Source organism: Lepus europaeus, chromosome 10 (genome assembly GCF_033115175.1).
Source record: "Lepus europaeus isolate LE1 chromosome 10, mLepTim1.pri, whole genome shotgun sequence".
Classification (NCBI taxonomy): Eukaryota; Metazoa; Chordata; class Mammalia; order Lagomorpha; family Leporidae; genus Lepus; species Lepus europaeus.
This window is the reverse complement of record NC_084836.1, coordinates 55,132,362-55,153,002: the sequence shown is the minus strand read 5'-3', so window position 1 is coordinate 55,153,002 and position 20,641 is coordinate 55,132,362. Positions and strand designations below refer to the sequence as shown.

Below are 20,641 nucleotides of genomic sequence, written 5' to 3'. Positions count from 1 at the left end.
CCTACGCAAGTTTTTCATGTTTAAATTCCGGGACAGCCTGGGAGGAAAGTGTACCAAAACGTGCAGAGTGCTGGTCGTCCTGGGTTTCCCAAGTGTGGGTAACTCGAATTCACACACCCTACAGCCGTCCCTGCCAGGGCAGGCAGACGGGGGTGGCAGGCTCTCCCTGTGTTCTGCACTTACAGTCCCTCTCCAGCTCTGCTGTCTCCCCTCTCCCACACCTAGGGCAACCGAAGGACCACTGAGAAGAGGCGAGCCAGAGGCAGGCAGACCCCGCGGCGGCCCAGCGTCCTACAGGGGCATCTAAAGGCAGCGGTGCTCTGCGTCATGTGGGGCCCGCCCCTTCGAGGGCCCGGGCACGGCGTGTTCCCAGGGCTCGGCCGCCGTGGTGGGAGCGGGACTTCCGTGGTTGGCTAGCGGCGCCTCGCAGGCGGGCGGTGCAGAGGGCCCCGGGCGTCGCGCGCGGGTCTCCGGCGGCCGAGCCATGGCAGGGGCCCGCGGCGCGCTGTCGCCGCACACTCTGCTCTTCGACCTGCCGCCCACGCTGCTGGGCGAGCTGTGCGCGGTCCTGGACAGCTGCGACGGCGCGCTGGGCTGGCGCGGCCTGGGTGAGTGCGGCCTGGGCAGCGGCGGGGCGAGGGGGGAGCGGCGCTCAGCGCCGCCCTGGACGCCTGGGGCTGGCGCGGCCCCCGGAGCTCGAGACAGGGACACCTGCCCCGTCCCATGTCTGGGAAGGACCCAGTTACTCCCGAAGACCCAGACGTGAGCTCCCCCTTCTCTTTCAGAGAGACTGTGCGGCTCGCTGCCCAACGTCCAGTGAGCTGAGGCTTGAGAACGACAAGCCAACTAACTGTAAGCTTCCTAGGTTTACCAACCGTTCCCGGCATGGGAGACCAGGGGAAGCACCTGGCTCTTAGCTTCGAATCAGTGCGGTGCGGCGGCCGCAGCGGCCATTGAGGGGTGAACCAACGGAAAAGGAAGACCTTTCTGTCTGTCTCTCTCTCTCTCACTGTCCATTCTGCCTGTCAAAAAAAAAAAAAAGATTTATTTTAGAGGCAGAGTCACAGAGGGAGCGAGAGAGAGAGAGAGAGGGAGAGAAGAGAGAGAGAGAGGGAGAGAGGGAGGGAGAGGTCTTTCATCTGCTGGTTCACTCCCAGGGCTGGGCTAGGATTAAGACAGGTGCCAGAAACTCCATCTAGATCTCTCACGTGGGTGATGGGGGCTCTTGTACTTCTGCCATCATCCACTGCTTCCCCCAGGTGCATCAGCAAAGAGCTAGATCAGAAGCAGAGCACCTGGGGCTCAACCTGCACTCTGATATGGGATGCTGGAATCCAAGTGCCAGCCTAACCCACAGTGCTGCAACACCTACCATGGCCTCTAGCTTTATAAAGATTGTTTATCTATTTTAAGTTCTGTAATTTGAAATTATAGCACTGGAGTAAAAATCTTAGAGAAGTGTACCTTACTCTGCTTTCTGGAAAAACATAGATTTCCAGTATGCATTTAAAGGAGAAGACCCCTCACCCATCAGATCTCTCTGAGAAGAATCAGGGCATGATCTGTATTTGCACCCATATATTTCCAAGAGTTACTGAATTTGTGGAAGGAGATTTTTTTGTCTGGACCCAGGTATGTGTCATCAGTGTGTGAAGCAGGCTGCTAGAGGTGATGAAAATGGAAGAACATCTGTGCCATCGGAAAGGGGCAGGAAGCCAGTTAGTCTAGTGGTTAAGCAGCAGGAAGCCAGGTGGTTAAGCAGCCCACCTCCTATATCTGGCTTTGAGTCCCTGCTCGGGCTCCCTATCCCAGCTTCCTGCTAATGTAGATCCCGGAAGGCAGCAGGTCATGGCCTAAGTACTCCTGACAACCATGTCCAGGAGACCTGCTTGAGTTCCTAGCTCCTGACTTCAGCCTGGCCTATCTCTAGCTATTGCAGCACCTCCCAGCACCTCCCTCTCTCTCTTCCTGGCAATGTAATCCAGGCACTCATTTTTTTTAAAAAAAAGATTTATTTATTTGAAAAGTAGAGATAGAAGGGGGGAGAGAGTTATCTTTTTATTTATTTATTTTTGACAGGCAGAGTGGATAGTGAGAGAGAGAGAGAGACAAAGAGAAAGGTCTTCCTTTTTGCCGTTGGTTCACCCTCCAATGGCCGCTGCGGCTGGCACACTGTGGCTGGCGCATCACGCTGATCCAAAGCCAGGAGCCAGGTGCTTCTTCTGGTCTCCCATGCGGGTGCAGGGCCCAAGCACTTGGGCCATTCTCCACTGCCTTCCCGGGCCATAGCAGAGAGCTGGCCTGGAAGAGGGGCAACCGGGACAGAATCTGGCGCCCCGACCGGGTTCCCGGTGTGCTGGCGCCACAGGCGGAGGATTAGCCTATTGAGCCTCGGCGCCGGCCTGAGAGAGTTATCTTCTATCTGCTGGCTCACTTCCCAAATGGGTGCAGAAGCCAGGGATGGCCCAGGCTGAAACCAGGAGTCAGGAACTTCTTCTGGATCTCCCACAGTGGTGCAGGGCCCTAAGCACTTGGGCCATTTTCTGCTGCCTTCATAGTTGTATTAGCAGGGAGCTGGATCTGAAGTGGAGCAGCCAGAACTTGAACCGGCACCCATATGGGATGCTAACACTGCAGGCAGAGGCTTAACCTTCTACACCACAGTGCTGGCCCCTTGACACTCATGCTTTACATGGCTTATCTCGTATAACCCCATCAATCACCCTGCTAGCGATTCAGGTGCTATTATTCTCCCCATGTTATAATAGGTTAGGAGACTGTGGTAACTCACCTAGGTTCACACTGCAGGAAGTGGCAGGGCCAGGACTTGAATCTGGCAATTCAGGCATGTGCCCTTAACCACAGCCACTTCAAACATCCCCTCACTGTGTTGTTCTTTACAGCTGCACCTCAGAGCCTCGCTAAAGTATAGCTGCCCCTGGTCACCTTGTTTTCCTAGTTGTGGAAATAAAAGAAGATCACATAAATGAGAACAAGCAAAGGCTATTCAAAGCGGGTCAGCCAGCCACTGTTACTGAGCATTTGACTGATTAAAAAGGCAGGCAGAGGATGGGAAAGCTTTGGGTATGCCTGGTTGCAGGTTATTGGCATGGGAAAGTGTTAAGGAGTACATATTTGGCTTTATCCAATTGGTCCTAAATTAGAAGTTGACAGATTAATTTAAGATTAAGGAAGCTGTCGGTTATTAATCCTGATTGGAGCCAACTGCTACAAGGATTATTGTTTGGCTTCCTGGACTTGTTACAGGTAGCAGTTTGACTTCTTGGATGAGTTACTATAGATAGTGGGTTGGCTTCTTGGGCTGGTTGATGTGTGTTATGACTAGAGTTCTATTTTATATATAGTCTGCCCATTGTCACTTTGTATATTGATTCTCTTCTAGGGGAAGGATCCAGAAGGCTTAGTCTTTGATTCTCCAGCTAGTATTCATTATACAGGGAGCTGTACCTACTGACCACCTGCTCCACATAGCTGGAACTGACCAGCGGTTTCACAAGTTGTTGGTTCAGCAAGAAGGGCAGGCTGGTCCAGTTCAGGGTGTAAAGGTCAGCTTCCCCGGGTGAACATGCTGAGTTTGCCTGTGGGTGTAGGCAAGGGAGAAAGAAGGGAAGGGAAAAGGAGAAGGAAAACCTTTGATGAGGGAGGAGAGAATGATGGAGAACTGAACCAAAGTGACAGGCCCCTCTGTGCTCAGGACAGCTGGGCGCCTGAAGGTACATACGGCCCACAACTCCAAATAGAAAACAACTGTGATGGTTATAGGCACAACTCTCTGAGGCCAATCATGATTCTTGATGCTGTTGCGTATCGGGCTATGGTTAGAAAGGAAGCTCAGACGAAGGCAGATCATATAGCAGCCTTCATTATACGGTCAGTGTGTGGGGGATAATGTAAGCCAGTCCTTCCCAAACTGGAATCACCTGTGCAATTGCCTTTTACTCCATTTTAAACATTATTTATTTGAATGTCAGAGAGAGGAAGACAGAGAGACAGAGACAGAGAAATCTTGTATCCGTTGATTTACTCCCAAATGCCTGCAACAGCTGGGGGTAGGCCAGCTCCAAGCCAGGGGCTAGAGAATTCAGTCCAGGTCTACCATATGGGTGGCAGGGCCCCAAGTACTTGAGCCATCATCTGATGTCTCTCAGTAAAAGCATTAGCAGGAAGCTAAATCAGAAGTGGAGCCAGGACTTGAACCCAGGACTCTGAGATGGGATGCCAGTGTCCCAACTGGCATCTGAACTGCACCAAATACCCACCCCATGCAATCTTTTAAATATACATGTGCCCAGGCCCCAGGTCTGGAGCTTCTTGGCCACTGTCTGGTGTCTTTCATTTTTTTTTACTCAGCTCTCCCAGTGAATCTGATGCACAGCCTGATTTCTCTTCTTCATAGCATCTGCCTATTACAGTTCTTTGATTACATTCTTTCAGTATTTAATTCTTTTTGTTTTAAGCATATTCTGCATATTACGCTTCAGCTCACTTGTGTCAGGTATGTTATTGAAAAGTGTTATCTGAAGATAGCATGTTATCCAGTTGACTTTGATGACTTTTTGGCTTTATAGCGAAAGTGGGAGTCCAAATTGGAAAATGTTATTTACTTTACAGAGATGATAAGGTGTATACAGAACCTCTGCTGATAACTCACTTCATTAAATTAACACAGATTGGTATTTATTTAAATTGGAGTAGCTTACGCTGTAAAACCTCAACACTTAACACTGAGAGAGAAACCATTTTTACAGACACTTTGCACTACATCAGATCTTATTTTTTCCTCAAAAAAGCAAAGGAAAGTATCATATAAATTATTATTTAAAACAGATTAAATGTAAAATCACACTAAATGTACATTTGAATATGCAGTAATTTAAAATGATAGCAGTAATAATAATGGCTGCCTCCACTTGCATGCTCACTGTGTGTCAGACACTGTGAATTGCGCAAGTGATCTAACTGACTTACAACAGTTCAATAACGTATTTACTCCTCCTTTTCAGATGTTATAGGTAGAGAAACTGACGTGAGAGATCTTGAATAATTTGCCTTAAGTCAGTCTGCTGAATGACAGACTAGGAGTTTAAGCAGACTCCAAGGCCTATGTTCCCTTTGTTATTTTACATTTTAAGTGGTCTTTGTTGTTTAGAACTGTTTTAAATTCACTGAAAAAGTTGGAAGGTAGTTCAGAGATTTCCTCTCTAGACTCTAAATCTTTCCCATATGCTGTGTACGCAGGTTCTCCCATGATTAACATCTTACAGTAGTAGGGTGTGTTTGTTGCGGATACATTATTCACATTCCTTCATCTTTTACCTGGCATCTTTTATATTACAAGTTTTCATCCAGGATACCACGTTGCACTTCTTTTATTTGGTTTTAAAATTTATTTGCTTGAGAAACAGAGAGATGGAGAGGAAGAGACAGATAAACACACAAAGAACTCTCATTTGCTGATTCAATCTCCAAATGCTCACAACAGCCAGGAGCTGGGAACTCAGGTCTCCTACATGAGCCATCATTGCCGCCTCCCAGGGTCTGCATTAGCTGGAGTCAGCAGCTAGAGTGGGCATTGAGCCCATGTATTCCCATGTGGGATGTAGGTATCTTAACCACTGGACCAAACACCCACCCTAATACTGCATTTACTAGTCATGTATACTCCAGCTCCTCTTGACTGTGGTGGTTTCCAGATTCTTTTTTTGTTGACCTTGAAAGTTTTGAGGAGTACTGGTCAGTACTTGTTGACTGTTGTTGAGTGTTCCTTAATTGACATTTGCCTGTTGTTTTTGTTGAGACCAAACTGAGGTTATGGATTGTGGAGGAAGACCATAGGCATGAAGTGCATTTTCATCCTATAATATCAGTGTATGTAGCATGTACATGAATTACCACTGTTGATATTAGCTGTAGCTGAGATAGTGTCTCTGAGGTGTCTATACTGCACAATTATTCCCTCTACCAACCCATATTTTACTCTTTGGAAGGAAATTACTGCACAGTGTCCACTTGAGGAGTAGAGAAATGTGTTTCCCATCCCTGAAGGTGCAGTAACACCTATTTTTGTGCGCACTCTGTTTTTCCCATCTACCTGTGTTCTCACTGCTACTCTAAGCCTCCACCCTGTATCTGTGTTCCCCTTGGGATTCCTCTCGTCAGAGGTCACTATGACTAAATCCAGTGATCAATACTCAGTCTTTATCTCTTGATACAGCTGACCACTCCTTCTGCCTTAAAGCACTTCTACTTCTAAAACATAAACTCTTTGTTTTCTGCTCACAGATTCCTGTCTTTTTGCAATGTCCCTGGGCTTAGTCCACAGACTCCATCTCTTCTGTTTATTCACTATAGTTTCTACCTTGTATAAATTCCATCTTTATGCTAATATCTCCCAAATTTCTAACCTGAGTCTCTCTCTTGAATGTCAGCAACAACCATGTAATTGCCTGCTGAACAGACATCTCCAGCATTGCACCCTCTGCAAAAAAAAAATATCTGAAATTAAATGGCAACACCTTCCTTTGTTCAGGACAAAAATATGAGTCTCTTGTAATTTCTCACCTTCTCTCACAAACCGCATCCCATCTCTTAGCAAAGGATGCTGCTGACTCTGCCCTCAGGCTCTTATCTCATCATCTGACCGCTTCTACCACTGTTACCACAGCCATCCTGGTGCAAATCACCATCAGATTCTACCTGGATTATTCTAGCAATCTCCTAACTGGATGCCCTGCTACTGCTCTTGCCCGTCTTAAGTGTCTTTCCTTCTTCTTTTTTTAATATTTACTTTATTTGGAGGGGGAGGGAGAGAGAGAGAGATCTCAAGATCTCCTATCCACTGGTTCACTCCCCAAATGTCCGCAGCAGCTGGGATTGGGTCAGAATGGAGGCATCACCTGCTACTTCCTGGGGTCTGCCTTAGGAGGAAGCCAGAATTGGAAGCTGAGCCAGGACTCAAATCTAAGCACTCTGATATGGAATGTGGGTATCCCAAATGGCATCCTCACTGCTATACCAAACATCTGTGCTTTGTGTTTCTTTACAACACAGCCATCAGTGAGCCTGTTAAACACATTAAGTATATTATTTCACTATTTAGAACCCTCTACTAGCTCCCCATCTCACCACAGGTGTTGTGGAGGCCCCATACCTGGGTCTGCTTGCCTGAAGCACAGCAAGCCAAACACTGACATCAGGGTGGTTGGGAGAAAAATGTGTGTTTATTAGCAGAGCCCAGAGCAAATCACTTAATTCTTGGGCTCCTTGAGAGGCTTGGTGTAAAGGCTCAAACAAACTAAAGTTGGGATTTAGAGGTGCACGTTCATCTCACGTGCCAGTCTCTGGTTGGCCCACAGAGCTTGTGGCCCTCCTTTGATTGGTTAATGACATCATTTTGGGGGAGAGAGGGCAGATTTTGATGATGGCAAACTGTGATTCAGTCAGGTGGAAGTTACTCAATGCCCAGGGCCTGCAGTTTCTGGAAAAACCCTCAAGATAAGATCAAACATCAAAATTTTAGCTACAGAGGAAATAAATGACTTCATAAGTTTTGTGATCAGGGACCCTGTGGAGCCCACTGTGCCACTCCCTCAGTTTATCGAGTTAACTTAATAAGAGGTTGATTTGCAAAGAAATTTTAATATAAGAAGAGAGGCTAGGGCCTAATAGTATCTGGTATCTACATCAGAGATGCTGTATAGCAGCTTGATTTCAAACGTAGACACTGGAGGCAGACATTAACCTAATGGTTAGGAAGCCTATGTCCCATATCAGAGTGCTTCAATTTGATTGTAGACCCCCTACCCCTGACTCCGGCTTTGTGCCAGTGCAGGCCCTGGGAGGCAGTGGTAGTAGCCCAAGTAATTTGGTTCCTGCCACTGATGTCAAATACCTAGATTCTGTTCCTGGTTTCTGGCTCTGGCTCTGGCTCTGACCCTGGCCCAGTTTGGTTCATCAGAGGCATTGGGGAGTGACCAGCAGATGGGACAGCTCTGTCACTTCCCTCTCTCTCTCTCTCTCTTTCCCCCGCCCCATCTCTCCAATAAATATTTTTTTTTTTAAAAAGCGAACACTGAAATCTTACATGACTTTTTTTTTTTTTTTATTTGAGAGGTAATGTTACAGACAGAGAGGGAGAGAAAGAGAGGTCTTCTATCTGCTGGTTCACTCCCCAAATAGCTGCAGTGGCCACGGTTGGGCTGATCTGAAGCCAGGAGCCAAGAGTTTCTTCTGGGTCTCCCACATGGGCGCAGGGGCCCAAGCACTTGGCCCATTCTCTACTGCTTTCCCAGGCCACAGCAGAGGGCTGGATTGGAAGAGGAGCAGCTGGGACTAGAATGGGTGCCACAGGCGGAGGCTTCAGCCCATTATGCCACAGCACTGGCCCCTACATGGCTTTTTTTTTTTTTACCCCCACTTTCTTTTCCCTCTTGTTTGCTCAACTCCAGCCACATTATCCTCCTTGAACATGCAAGGAGTATTTTTCTGTAGGTCACTTTGAACTATGCTTCTTCACTTCCTTCATGTTTTTGCTTAACTACAAGTATTATCTACCATGACTGCTTTTTAAAAGTTGGCACCCTCCCATTCCTTTATTACCCGTATTTTTGTTCTCTATACAACTTAGCAACTCTCTCATACTTCATACATTTGAGTGTGTGCCTGTGTGTGTGTGCGCATGCTTGTTTGTGTGAGCGTGTGTTTATTGCCCATATAGAAATAAGCTTCATGATGTTGAGTCCGGATCGGAGACCCTCTCCAAAACAACCCCCAAAAGGCAGGCTGGATGCAACAGCAAGAGGATTTATTCACAGCTAGCTGGGGCTCTTGCTGGCATACAGCGCAGTGCTAAGGTGAGAAGCCCCGTCTCTCCCCTTCCCAGCATTTTCATACACTCGAGTAAACAAGTACACACGTCACTACACACGTAGGCGAGTTCCTTATTCCCTATATGGCAATTACCTAAATTTATGCATTTTATTGATGCATTTGAGCAACTCAGGGGCTAGGCCTCACACAGGAAAGTGGAAGAATCTAAATTCCAGGAATAGTTTCACACCAATACCCTTGGGCCTGTCTTTTTTTTTTTTGGCTCAAAACGAAGCCTGTCATGGATGAACTGCGGTTCTCTCAACAGGTCCTAAAAGCCCCTGAGACCAAGATTCAGCTTGACTTCAATATATCACCCCATATTTTACATCGCTAAAACTTAACCTTAACATACTGCATAACTATCACACACTGTTAAGTCTTAACTCTAAATGTACTTAATCTAAACTAACCTACAGTTTGAATTAATTACTTAAAACTTGGGTCGGTGCTGTGGCTCACTTGGTTAATCCTCCGCCTGCAGCGCCGGCATCCCATGGGTGCCGGGTTTTCTAGTCCAGCTCTCTGCTGTAACCTGGGAGGGCAGTGGAGGATGGCCCAAGTGCTTGGGCACCTGTACCCACATGGGAGACCAGGAAGATGCACCTGGCTCCTTTCTTCAGATCAGCGCAGTGCCGGCCATGGTGACCATTTAGGTAGTGAACCAATGGAAGGAAGACCTTTCTCTCTTTCTCTCACTGTCTATAACTCTACCTGTCAAATAAAGAAAAAAAAAAAAACTTCACAATGAGGGCAGGAATTTTTACTTGCCTTATTATTTCCTGCTCTCATTGAGAGAATTGGATAAATATCTGCATTTTGGATAAGTTAGTGAGCAAGCAGACATCTGTTAAACATCCAAAACCTTGTTGGGCAGAATCATAGACAGAGCACTGTACTAGAGGCACTGTTGTGGTTTCTGCTTGTAGGGATTTTCTAATTTCAGGCAGACAACAAGCCTGGATAAAGAATGCATGAGGAAATAGTATTCATCTTCACTTAGGTCTGACGTTACTCAGCTTTTGAGGTGTAGACTGCAATGCCAGTGTTGAGGGTGAGCCGCTCTGAGGTCTGTCCCAGAGGTAGTTAACAGTAGGTCCTCACGTGGGTCTATGGAGGACACTGGGGAAATAATGCACAGGCCTCCCCCGATATGGAATATGAGTCTTATTTGAGTATGGGGTAGAAAGTACACAAGCTTAAGTACGAGCAAGTATTATTTCTGGTAAAATTTATGAACTAATTGGTGTTAATGCTTATGATTTTGTCTGAGGAGTAAAGCTAATGTACTCTTTTGAATTTCATTTCAGTTTTTTGGAAGCAAAACTATCTTCCAAGACCCTTCTGAAAAATTGCCTAGTATCTTTGTGTGCTTTGTAGAAAGAATGGAAAGGGGTATCTTTGTTCTCCCCATTGTGCTGTCTGAAAACAAGCTTTGCTAGAATGTAGTCTTCATTTTCTAGGGGTTTTAGCATGTGGTCATAGGCAAATTCAGAGTCCAAATAGGGGTGTGTTGCATTATTCTAAAAAACCCCTTCAGTACATATTTGCATACAGAGATGTGATTTCTGTAGCTGAATTCCCCAGTGGTTAGCACTACTAGACAGCCCTACACTCTCAAAACAGCATCCAGGAACCTATGTGCATTGAGCGATTATTAAGCAACCAGTATGTTGAGATAAACTGGTTTCTGAACTTCTCAGGTAGACTTCTTTTTTGGTTTACATAATGACATGATGTCTTTCAATAAAAGGCTTGCCTTCCAAAAAATGTTTTAAACAATGTTTAACACAGTATATTTTTCTTAATTTATCTGTTGAGAACGCTCTTAACCTTAGCAACACAATTACTCATTGAGTACTTTCATTTTTATTTTTATTTGATTTCTATTGTGCATAAACAAAGTTTTGTGTTCTGGAAGGGAATAAGTAAGCAAGAATTGGAGAAAACTATAAACATTAAAGAATGTAATTAACATGTTAGAGTTGGCATTCCTGTTGCATAAAATTGGAGCTGTTTTATAGAATTGGATCTAAAAGAATTATACATTTTATAGATGTTAATAATGCTCCTTACTGATTTTGCTACTCAGAATGCATCATCACTAGAGGAAAGCTATTAAGGTTGTACTGTGAATCACCAGTGAGAGAAAGAGAAAACATATTTCGTCTCTAGTCCTGGAAGCAATCCATGTGTGCAGGCAGTATCCATTTTAACTTAGCCAGGTCAGTTTCTCACCATGGACTTTTACTATTACAAAAATACTTTGCCTGATATTGCCTTTTTTGTGTTTAGTGAAAACTCAGAAGCCTTTGCCTTCTGGTCAGTGTTAGGGAACTAAAAGCCCCATCTCACTTGGCATCTGTGTTTTCCTGCTCTGCCAAATCTCGGAAGTGTGCTTAAGGGCAAGTGCCTCTTAGCGGTTTCTGAGCTAAGTCATGGGATGGGAAAGGACGGGGTCATCGCCTGCTGCACTTTTGAGAGGGAAATTCCAAAACTGAGAAAAAGGGAAAATAGAGAATGGGGAATGGAATTATGTGGGAAAGCTGACATCTGCATGGGACATGAAAAGTTAACTCTGGATCCTGTTAATAAACTATTCCTTTCTTACTATGAGAATCGTGGGGGTTATAAAATGTGTCCACCTTTTAATGTATAAATATTATATACAAGATTCCTGCTGCTACTGCTACCAGATGGATCTTGCAAAATGTAAAGCTTCTGTTTTTAAATCACTTTCTTGGACATCTTAGTTGGGTCCCATTGCTTTCAGAAGGAAGTTTAAGTTCAAGACCTGTGTCTGATATTCAGTAAATAGCTACTATATGCTAAGCATGTTCCTGGAGACACAGAGGTAATGTGGAGACTTCATGGGGCATCTTCTCCTTTTCTTTAACACGAACCTTCTGCGTTAAGCATGATGGTCTCCTCTCTCTCTCTCTCTCTCTCTCTCTCTTTTTTTTAATAATTTTTTTTTTTTTAATTTTTGACAGGCAGAGCGGACAGTAGAGGGAGACAGAGAGAAAGGTCTTCCTTTTCCGTTGGTTCACCCTCCAATGGCCGCTGCGGCCGGCGCATTGCGCTGATCCGAAGCCAGGAGCCAGGTGCTTCTCCTGGTCTCCCACAGGGTGCAGGGCCCAAGGACTTGGGCCATCCTCCAATGCACTCCCTGGCCACAGCAGAGAGCTGGCCTGGAAGAGGGGCAACCGGGACAGGATCGGTGCCCCGACCGGGACTAGAACCCGGTGTGCTGGCGCCGCAAGGCGGAGGATTAGCCTGTTAAGCCACGGCGCCGGCCCCCTCTCTGTTCCCTCATTCCCTCTCCCCATTTCTGGAACAATCCCACTTCCTTCACTCTTCCCTCTGCCTAGTTAAACCTTGCCCCCATCTACCCCTGTTATGGAGGTAGCAGATGTCAGGTCACCTTTACTATCTTCCCTGACTGCGATAGCCCAGAGCATCTTCCTTCTTCACTCCTGATAAATCACATGCATGTGGCTTACTGCAAATATTCAAAGTACAGAGGGGTGCCAGTGTTTGGCACAGGAGTTAAGATGCCTCTTGGGAAGTTCATGTTCCACATTTGAGTGCCTGGGCTCCAGTTTTAGCTCCTCTGTTGGCTCCAGCTTTCAGCTAATGCACCCCCTAGAAGGCAGCAGGTGATGGCTCAAGTAGCTGGGTCCTGCTACCTGTGTGCGAGGCTTGGATTGAATTCTCAGCTCCTGACTTCAGCCTGACCTTACCCCAGCTGTTGCAGGCCATTGGGAAGTGAACCAATGGATGGGAGATCTCTGTCTCTCTCTCTCTGCCTTTCAAATAAACTCAACAAGTAAATAAATAATTTTTTAGGGAACTCTTAAAATATAGAAGTAATTATTGTATTTTAAAAATAAGCCTATCGGCCGGTACCACAGCTCACTTGGCTAATCCTCTGTCTGTGGCACCGGCACCCTGGGTTCTAGTCCCAGTTGGGGCGCTGGATTCTGTCCCAGTTGCTCCTCTTCCAGTCCAGCTCTTTGCTGTGGCCCGGGAGTGCAGTGGAGGATGGCCCAAGTGCTTGGGCCCTGCACCTGCATAGGAGACCAGGAGGAAGCACCTGGCTCCTGGCTTCGGATCGGTGCAGTGTGCCGGCCGTGGCGGCCATCTGGGAGGTGAACCAACAGAAAAGGAAGACTTTTCTCTATATCTCTCTCTAACTCTGCCTGTCAAAAAAAAAAAAAAGCCTATCATAGTATGCATATACTTGTTATTACTAATCTGTATGGTGCATTATGTCTAATAATCATAAATTATCCCATTAATTTTCTAAAATGAACAGTTGAAACCTAACCTTTCCCTTTGGTGAAATTTAATATTTAGGAAGCTTTCATTGCAATGTTAACTTGGAAACTAAGAAATGTTTTAAAGTCAGTGTTCATATAGTTGCCAGGCCAGGGAAGAGCAACCAATAGTAAACAAGGATATTTTTACAATTTTGTGGAAAATGCAATTAAAAGATAGGTTTACTTCAGCATAAATAAATTTTGAAATGTATGCATAGTTTTTCATAATACACATTTCCATGAACTTTTTGGAAACTTAGCATAAGGATTTCCAAATGTTCTTGCATCAAAATAAACCTGTTTTCTTCCATTTTCTGTGAACTTTTTAAAGTATGTTCAGTACAGCTCTAAAATACTTATATCAGACCATAAATAACTCAGATGCACCAATTTTGAGCAATTAAAAACCTAGGATACTAGTGAAATATTTTCCATTTCTTACCAGATACTAGCTTTTACCTCCTCAAAAATGCACATGAGTGCAATGTGAAGCAAACATTTTAAACACCATTCCATGAAAGCATCAACAGCTGAGTCTAAGTGTACTGCAAATGAGTGATAACCCTGAAGGAGGTGAGGAAGAAAAGCATTAATTTCAGTAACTTCAGAAAACTGCATCTTAACTGGATGCTTGGGGGCTAAGGCCAAAAAGGATCACTGTGCTCTAATTTGGTTCATGTGTTTTTCACAGGGATGTGGGTTAGCAATTCCCAAAATTATCTGTGTGTTTAGTAGAATTAAGTAAATATGTTGTCCATAGCAAGAGCAGTTTCTTTCTATTCAACAATGGAATAATAAATTAAGGAAGACTAGACCACAGCCTGAATGACTGGATTGGAATCAGAGGTATCAGGATAAACTCTTGGTTTTTAATATGGGTACACAGAGATTGAGAAATACAGATGCAGGGGGTTGGTGTCTGTGCATTTATTTAAAGGGCCTAGAGGCAATGAAACCCTATCACATCCAGTACCGTTGTCCAATAAAGAAGTCCAGAATCCTTGAACAAATAATTACAGTGCTGCGTAAGGGGAAACACAAAATGAACCCAGAGTACCTTGTATAGCAAGCAAATAAGGAAGTGCTAAAAAAAGAATTAAAAAAAATTGTTAAAAGAACATAAGAGCCAACCAAAGTGGACAAGGATAGAACAATTTTAACAACAAAACAAATAATCCTAGTATTGAACTTTAACCTACAGAATAAAACCACTAACCATAAGTCCATACTTATATAAATGAAAAAGTGAATAAATAAATAAAATAAGGGGGGAAGGGAGATATGATAATTCTTTCTTATAGAAGAGTTACAGTTAAATGAACATAGAAGGAAAATAGAAAGTCATCATTAAGAAAATACCACAGTAATGTGATAAATGAGATCCACTGATGGATGCAAATGTTATTGGGGCCAATGTGAGGAGAAGCAGAGTATTTCCATAATCACAACATAGTTCCAAGCCCTAGCATGGTTATCATGGTAAAGGGAGAGATGGTGTTATAGTAGATGCGTTGTGCAGGCATCACTTTAATCAGATAAACCTTACTAGTGATAGGACATTGGCATCATGGGCCCCTTACATTATTATGTTCTGAAAAGGACAGTGTATCATTTCATTGTCCTGAAAAACAAGGAGGACTGAGGAGCCAGCAGAGATTGGAGGAGATTAAGGAGAAGAAATGATTAAATGCATTATGGAAAACTGGCTAGGGTATTAAAAAAGTAAAGGTACATTAATGGAAAAATTCATGAAATTAGAGTATGGTCTTGTAGTATAATTATCACTGATTCTGACCATTAGTTAGTATGATGTTCATGTTAACGGAAAGTGAATGAGGAGTATATGCTAAATAAATTCAAAATAAAAAGTTACAAGTAAAATTGAGTAAAACGTAAGGCACACAACAAGAAGTATTCCAATAAAGATAAAATATTTGCTTCTTTCTACTACAATTTCCACAGCGGAGCGGCTTTCAAACAGTTGGCTAGATGTTCGTCTTATTGAGAAATATGTAGACCAAGGTAAAAGTGGGACAAGAGAGTTACTTTGGTCCTGCGCACAGAAAAACAAGACCATCGGAGACCTTTTACAGATTCTCCAGGAGATGGGACATCATCGAGCTATCCACTTAATTACAAACCATGGTAAGCACTTATTCTTATCATGTGGCTCCAAGTCCATCTTCAAGGAATTGTGATTTGTAAATGTAAATAGTGCTTTATATCCAGACATTGACTTGTCAAGGGAGGTCTGTGATTCCTTACCTATCACTTTTATCCGGAGGGGACCTTGCCACTTCACATTTTTTGGTGATTCTTTCCCCCCTTATTGACTAAAATTCAACAGAGTCCTTTCTACCACTTTACACTTTTGTTTTCTTTCTTTCTTTTTTTTTAACTGTTCATTACAACTTTACTTTTTAAAATATTTCATTTTTGGCAATCTATAGAATCAACTTTCTGAAACAACTCTAAAACACTTTGAGTCCTAAACATAGTAAAAAATCAGAATATCTACATGAAGAAGAGATAATGCTACCCTTTATCTTGTTGTTTGATTCGAAGTAAAACTGTAATTGGCTTCCCTCTATCTTGGTGCAAGTGATACCTCCAGAACAAGCCTGGAATTTTGCTTTTAGTGCTGTTGTTAAGCCACAGCTCAACCTTGCTTGCTGACCATCTACTCCCCAGCATGCTCATTCTTTCCATTTGTCTTATTTGTTTTTGTGTCATCACTTACATTTAGAAAAATCTGATAAAGTTCACAAAGTCTTCTCTGTTTTTTCAGTAAAATAAACTCTTAATATCACCTGTTCTATTTATTCCACTGAGATTTATTCACTTCAACAATAATAATCTTGAGTGAGCCTTTTGTTGTAGATTCAGGGTTATTCAGATAGAAAATCTTTTATTCATTATCCTGTGGTTCTTCCATATATATATGTGTAATATAATATTTGTTTAGTTTATTTATTTTGAGAGGAAGAGATGTTTTCCTATCCACTGGTTTACTCCCTGAATGTCTGCCACAGCTGGGGTTTGGACCAAGCTAAAGTCAGGAGCAAGGAATTCCACCCCAGTCTCCCATGTAGGTGGCAGGAACCTAAGTACTTGAGCCAACACCTGATGCCTCCATGGGTCTGCATTAACAGGAAACTGGAATTAAGAGCAGAGACTGAACTGGACCACAGGCACTCCAGTATGGAACACAGGTGTCTCAAGGGATGTCTTAACTGCTGGACCAATGCTCATCCCAATCCAGATGTATTCTTCATTCTGTATATTTGCACACCTGTTGTTTGTTACTGTATTTAGTGTACACAAGTCTCTTCTTAACACCCAAATAAGCTTTGCACATATAAAGAAGAAATCTTGAGAAATTTGTATGAGAAAGCTGTACCTTCAGATTGATTTTTATTATGTAGATTTTTCATATTAACAGGATATTACTTCCTAGGCTTCCATCATGATATTAACTGTATAATTTGGCTAATCTCTTTTGTCTTTTGCACATTATTTCTTGACTTAGTTTACTGCATTAGAATGTGTGACTTTAAAGCTGACTGATCAAATCCCTGGGAACTGTATATTCAACGCTATTTTATTATCTGAGCCTTTTCCAACCACCGAACCACCCACAGGGCTTGCTGTTCACAATATAAACTCACACCAATTTAATGGGACTCATGGGCAATGTTTTATACTTCAGTGTTCTGGAATATATTTCAGAGTATATTTACACTCTCCATTTGTTTATGCAGCAGAGGATGATTTGTACTTTAAATAGACAGAAATTTCACATTCTTCTCTTAGTCTGTTGCACATGCAAGGTTGATTTCTTTTTTTTTTTTTTTTACATTGTGAGGTTAGCTAATTGGTGGGAAGATAATCATTGACTGCCTTGGAATGAAGACACATCAAAAAGTTTTTAGAAAAATTGAATTCACAGATGAATTTATTTTGGTGCCAAAATTTTTGAAATTCATGCATGTGCGGGGTTTTCAAATTATTTATGAATGATTTTTTTCATAAAAAGTATGTGGATGTCTTTTTTTTTTTTTTTTTTTTTTTACAGGCATAGTTAGACAGTGAGACAGAGACAGGGTCTTCCTTTTCCGTTGGTTCACCCCCCAGTGGCCGCTGTGGCCAGAGCGCTGCGGCCGGTGCACCGCGCCGATCTGAAGCCAGGAGCCAGGTGCTTCTCCTGGTCTCCCATGCAGGTGCAGGGCCCAAGCACTTGGGCCATCCTCCACTGTACTCCTGGGCCACAGCAGAGAGCTGGACTGGAAGAGGAGCAACCGGGACAGAATCCAGCGCCCCAACCGGGACTAGAACCTGGGCTGCTGGCGCTGCAGACAGAGGATTAGCCTAGTGAGCTGCGGCGCTGGCCAAGTATGTGGATTTCAAACACTGTTGGAACCAAAAGAAACATCTTTAAATTCCATTTTTTCATAAATTTTCTTGAAGTGCCCTCCAGAAAGAGGTTAAGTCTGAGATGATGAAAATACTGCTATACTCTTTGTCCTTTACTGAAGAAAATAGCATTCTTTAATTGTAATTTATTGAGTTGATGCCTTGAATTAAATTATCATTTTGAAAAGATTCATTATGGAAATCATTTAAAGTAAGATGTGTGGATTCCTTGGACATACCAGTCTACTGAACAGGTTGTGTCCTATGGAAGCTGTTTGCTGAATTAGCAGTTGAAGCTCCTAACTGAAAATGCATAAACAGATTTAGTCTTTCTTTGCTGTTGCCATAGACAGATTCATCAGTTATCCAGATAATTGATTTTTGCCTATTTCTGCTTGAAATTTTATTGTTTAGTGGGATGGTTTTATTTTGGAGGAATTTTGTTAAGAAAGCTTTTATTTAACGAATACAAATTTCACAGGTACAGCTTTAGGAATATAGTGTTTCTTCCCCCCATACCCATCTTCCCACCCCCACTCCCATCATGACATCATGGAGGAATTTTTTTTAAAGATTTATTTATTTATTTGAAAGGCAGAGTTACAGAGAGGCAGAGAGAGAGAGAGAAAGAGAGAGAGAGAGTGTCTTCCATCCACTGGTTCACTCCCCAATGGCTGCAATGGTCAGAGCTGTGCTGATCTGAAGCCAGGAGCCTGGAGCTTCTTCTGGGTCTCCCATGTGGGTGCAGGGGCCCAAGGACTTGGGCCATCTTCTACTGCTTTCCCAGGCCGTAGCATAGAGCTGGGTCAGAAGTAGAGCAGCCGGGACTCGAACAAGCATCCATGGGATGCTGGCACTGCAGGTGGCGGCTTTACCCACTATGCCACAGCGCCGGCCCCTGGAAGAGTTTTTTAACCTTACATATTCCAACCTCCAGGTGTCACTTTGTGGATTTAGATTTTCTCATCCGTTTCCTCCCCCATATTATTTCTGCCATTCAGATAGCTACCATTGGGAGGCTTCTTCACATCCATAAAATTCTTTAGATTTCAGGGTAGAACTGAATTGTCCTTATGTGTCATGTTTTGCATCTATATTCCAGAGATCAGCAGTTCTTTCCCGGTTGTGACATACATGTACAACTTTCTACCCATTTTGAATCTCCCATTTTATGACAATGAGATACTATCTCTCTCTTTTCATTAAGGTCTTTGACTTTTAGGGCCCTTACAGAAACCAAACTTCAGATCTTCTTCTACATAGCAATACCTGATTCAAAATGTTTGCAATTTCTTTTTCTTGCCTGATTGCCCTGGCTATAACATTTGCTATAATGTTAAAGAGAAGTGGCAGGACTGGACATCTATATAATGTTCTTGATTTTAAAAGGGGAAACATCTAGTCTTTCACCTTTAAGTATGATGTTAACTGTGGGTCTTTCATAGATGCCTTCTATCAAACTAAAGAAATTGCTTCGTGGGGCTAGCACTGTGGTGTAATGGGTAAAGCCACTGCCTGTAGTGCTGGCATCTCATATGGGCGCTGGTTTGAGACCAGGCTGCTTCATTTCCATTCCAGCTGTCTATTACGGCTTGGGAAAGTAGTGAAAGATGGCCCAAATGCTCGGGCCCCTGTATCTACGTGGGTGACCTGGAAGAAGCTCCTAGCTTCGGATGTCCCAGCTCTGGCTGTTGGTGCCCATCTGGGGAGTGAACCAGGGGATGGAAGATCTCTCACTCTGGCTCTGTCTCTGCCTCTCTCTAACTCTGCCTTTCAAAAACTTTTTCAATTTAAAAAAAAAAAGCATAGAAGGCAGGCTGGCTATCACTGCCCTTAAAAAAAAAAAAAAAAGAAATTTCCTTGTGATCCAAGGGTTTTCGAAATTATTATCATGCAAGGGTGTTGGATTTTGTCAAATGCTTTTCCACTATCTGTTGGATGAACATGTGGTTTTTATCTTTGATTCCATTAATGTGGAGTATTACATTGATTAATTTTTGGACATTAAATCTTGGATTCTGAGGTAAATCCTGTTAATTGTGGTCATAGTATCTAATCTTTGTCACGTTTCTGTGTTTGGTATGCTGTTGTTTTGAGGACTTTTGACTCTATGTTTGTATTTTTTTTTTAAAGTTTTATTTGTTTACTTGAAAGTCAGAGACAGAGAGCTAGAGAGAGAATCCTGTGCTCCACAAATGCTGACACAGCCAGGGCTGGATATTCCAAAGCCGGAACCAGAAACTCAATCCTTCTCTACTATTTGGGTGCCAGGGACCTAACTACTTGAGCCATCACCTTCTGCCTCAGAAGTGTGCATTAGTAGGAAACTAAAGTCCAGAGCCAGCATGACATATCAAAGCTAGGTATTCTGAGATGGGACGCAGGCATCTTAACCTAAGTGCCTGCTCCAGGTCTTGTTAGTTTGTAGTGTTACTCATGGAGGTTTGTTATTAACTGATTATGCTTTCTTGCTAGTTTTCTAAGCATAATAAATATTAGAACATAATCTATAGAAAATTAGATGAAATAAACATTTTTATAGAAAACTTTTATTTAATAAATATAAATTTTGAAAGTACAACTTTTGGATTATAGCGGTTCTTCCCCCCATATCCACCATCTCACCTGCAAATCATCCCATCTCCTACTCCCTCTCCCATCCTATTCTTCATTAATATTCTTTTTTTAAAATTTATTTGACAGATAGAGTTATAGACAGAGAGAGAGAGACAGAGAGAAAGGTCTTCCTTCTGTTGGTTCACTCCCCAAATGGCCGCTAAGGCTGGCGCGGCGCTGATCCGAAGCCAGGAGCCAGGTGCTTCCTCCTGGTCTCCCATGCGGGTGCAGGGGCCCAAGCACTTGGGCCATTTTCCACTGCCTTCCCGGGCCACAGCAGAGAGCTGGACTGGAAGAGGAGCAACCAGGACTATAACCCGGCACCCACATGGGATTGCAGCATCTCAGGCAAAGGATTAACCAAGTGAGCCACGGGGCTGGCCTAAGATTTGTTTTTAATT

The 20,641-nt window shown here is 43.4% G+C and overlaps 1 protein-coding gene across 4 annotated transcripts in view; it reads left to right on the top strand.

The window, feature by feature from the left end:
• Nucleotides 1-325: 325 nt before the first annotated feature.
• The window catches only part of IRAK3 (interleukin 1 receptor associated kinase 3), a 64,092-nt gene continuing 43,776 nt past the window's right edge, over nucleotides 326-20,641 (top strand). The window contains exons 1-2 of one of the 4 annotated variants that reach the window (XM_062203287.1): nucleotides 326-608; nucleotides 15,174-15,356. In XM_062203287.1, coding sequence (XP_062059271.1) covers nucleotides 485-608; nucleotides 15,174-15,356 — 307 coding nt within the window. In that variant the 5' untranslated portion in view covers nucleotides 326-484. Of the gene's footprint in view, nucleotides 609-774; nucleotides 853-13,741; nucleotides 13,785-15,173; nucleotides 15,357-20,641 lie in introns of those variants that run through there. The other 3 variants (XM_062203285.1, XM_062203286.1, XM_062203284.1) reach the window with 3 other exon arrangements.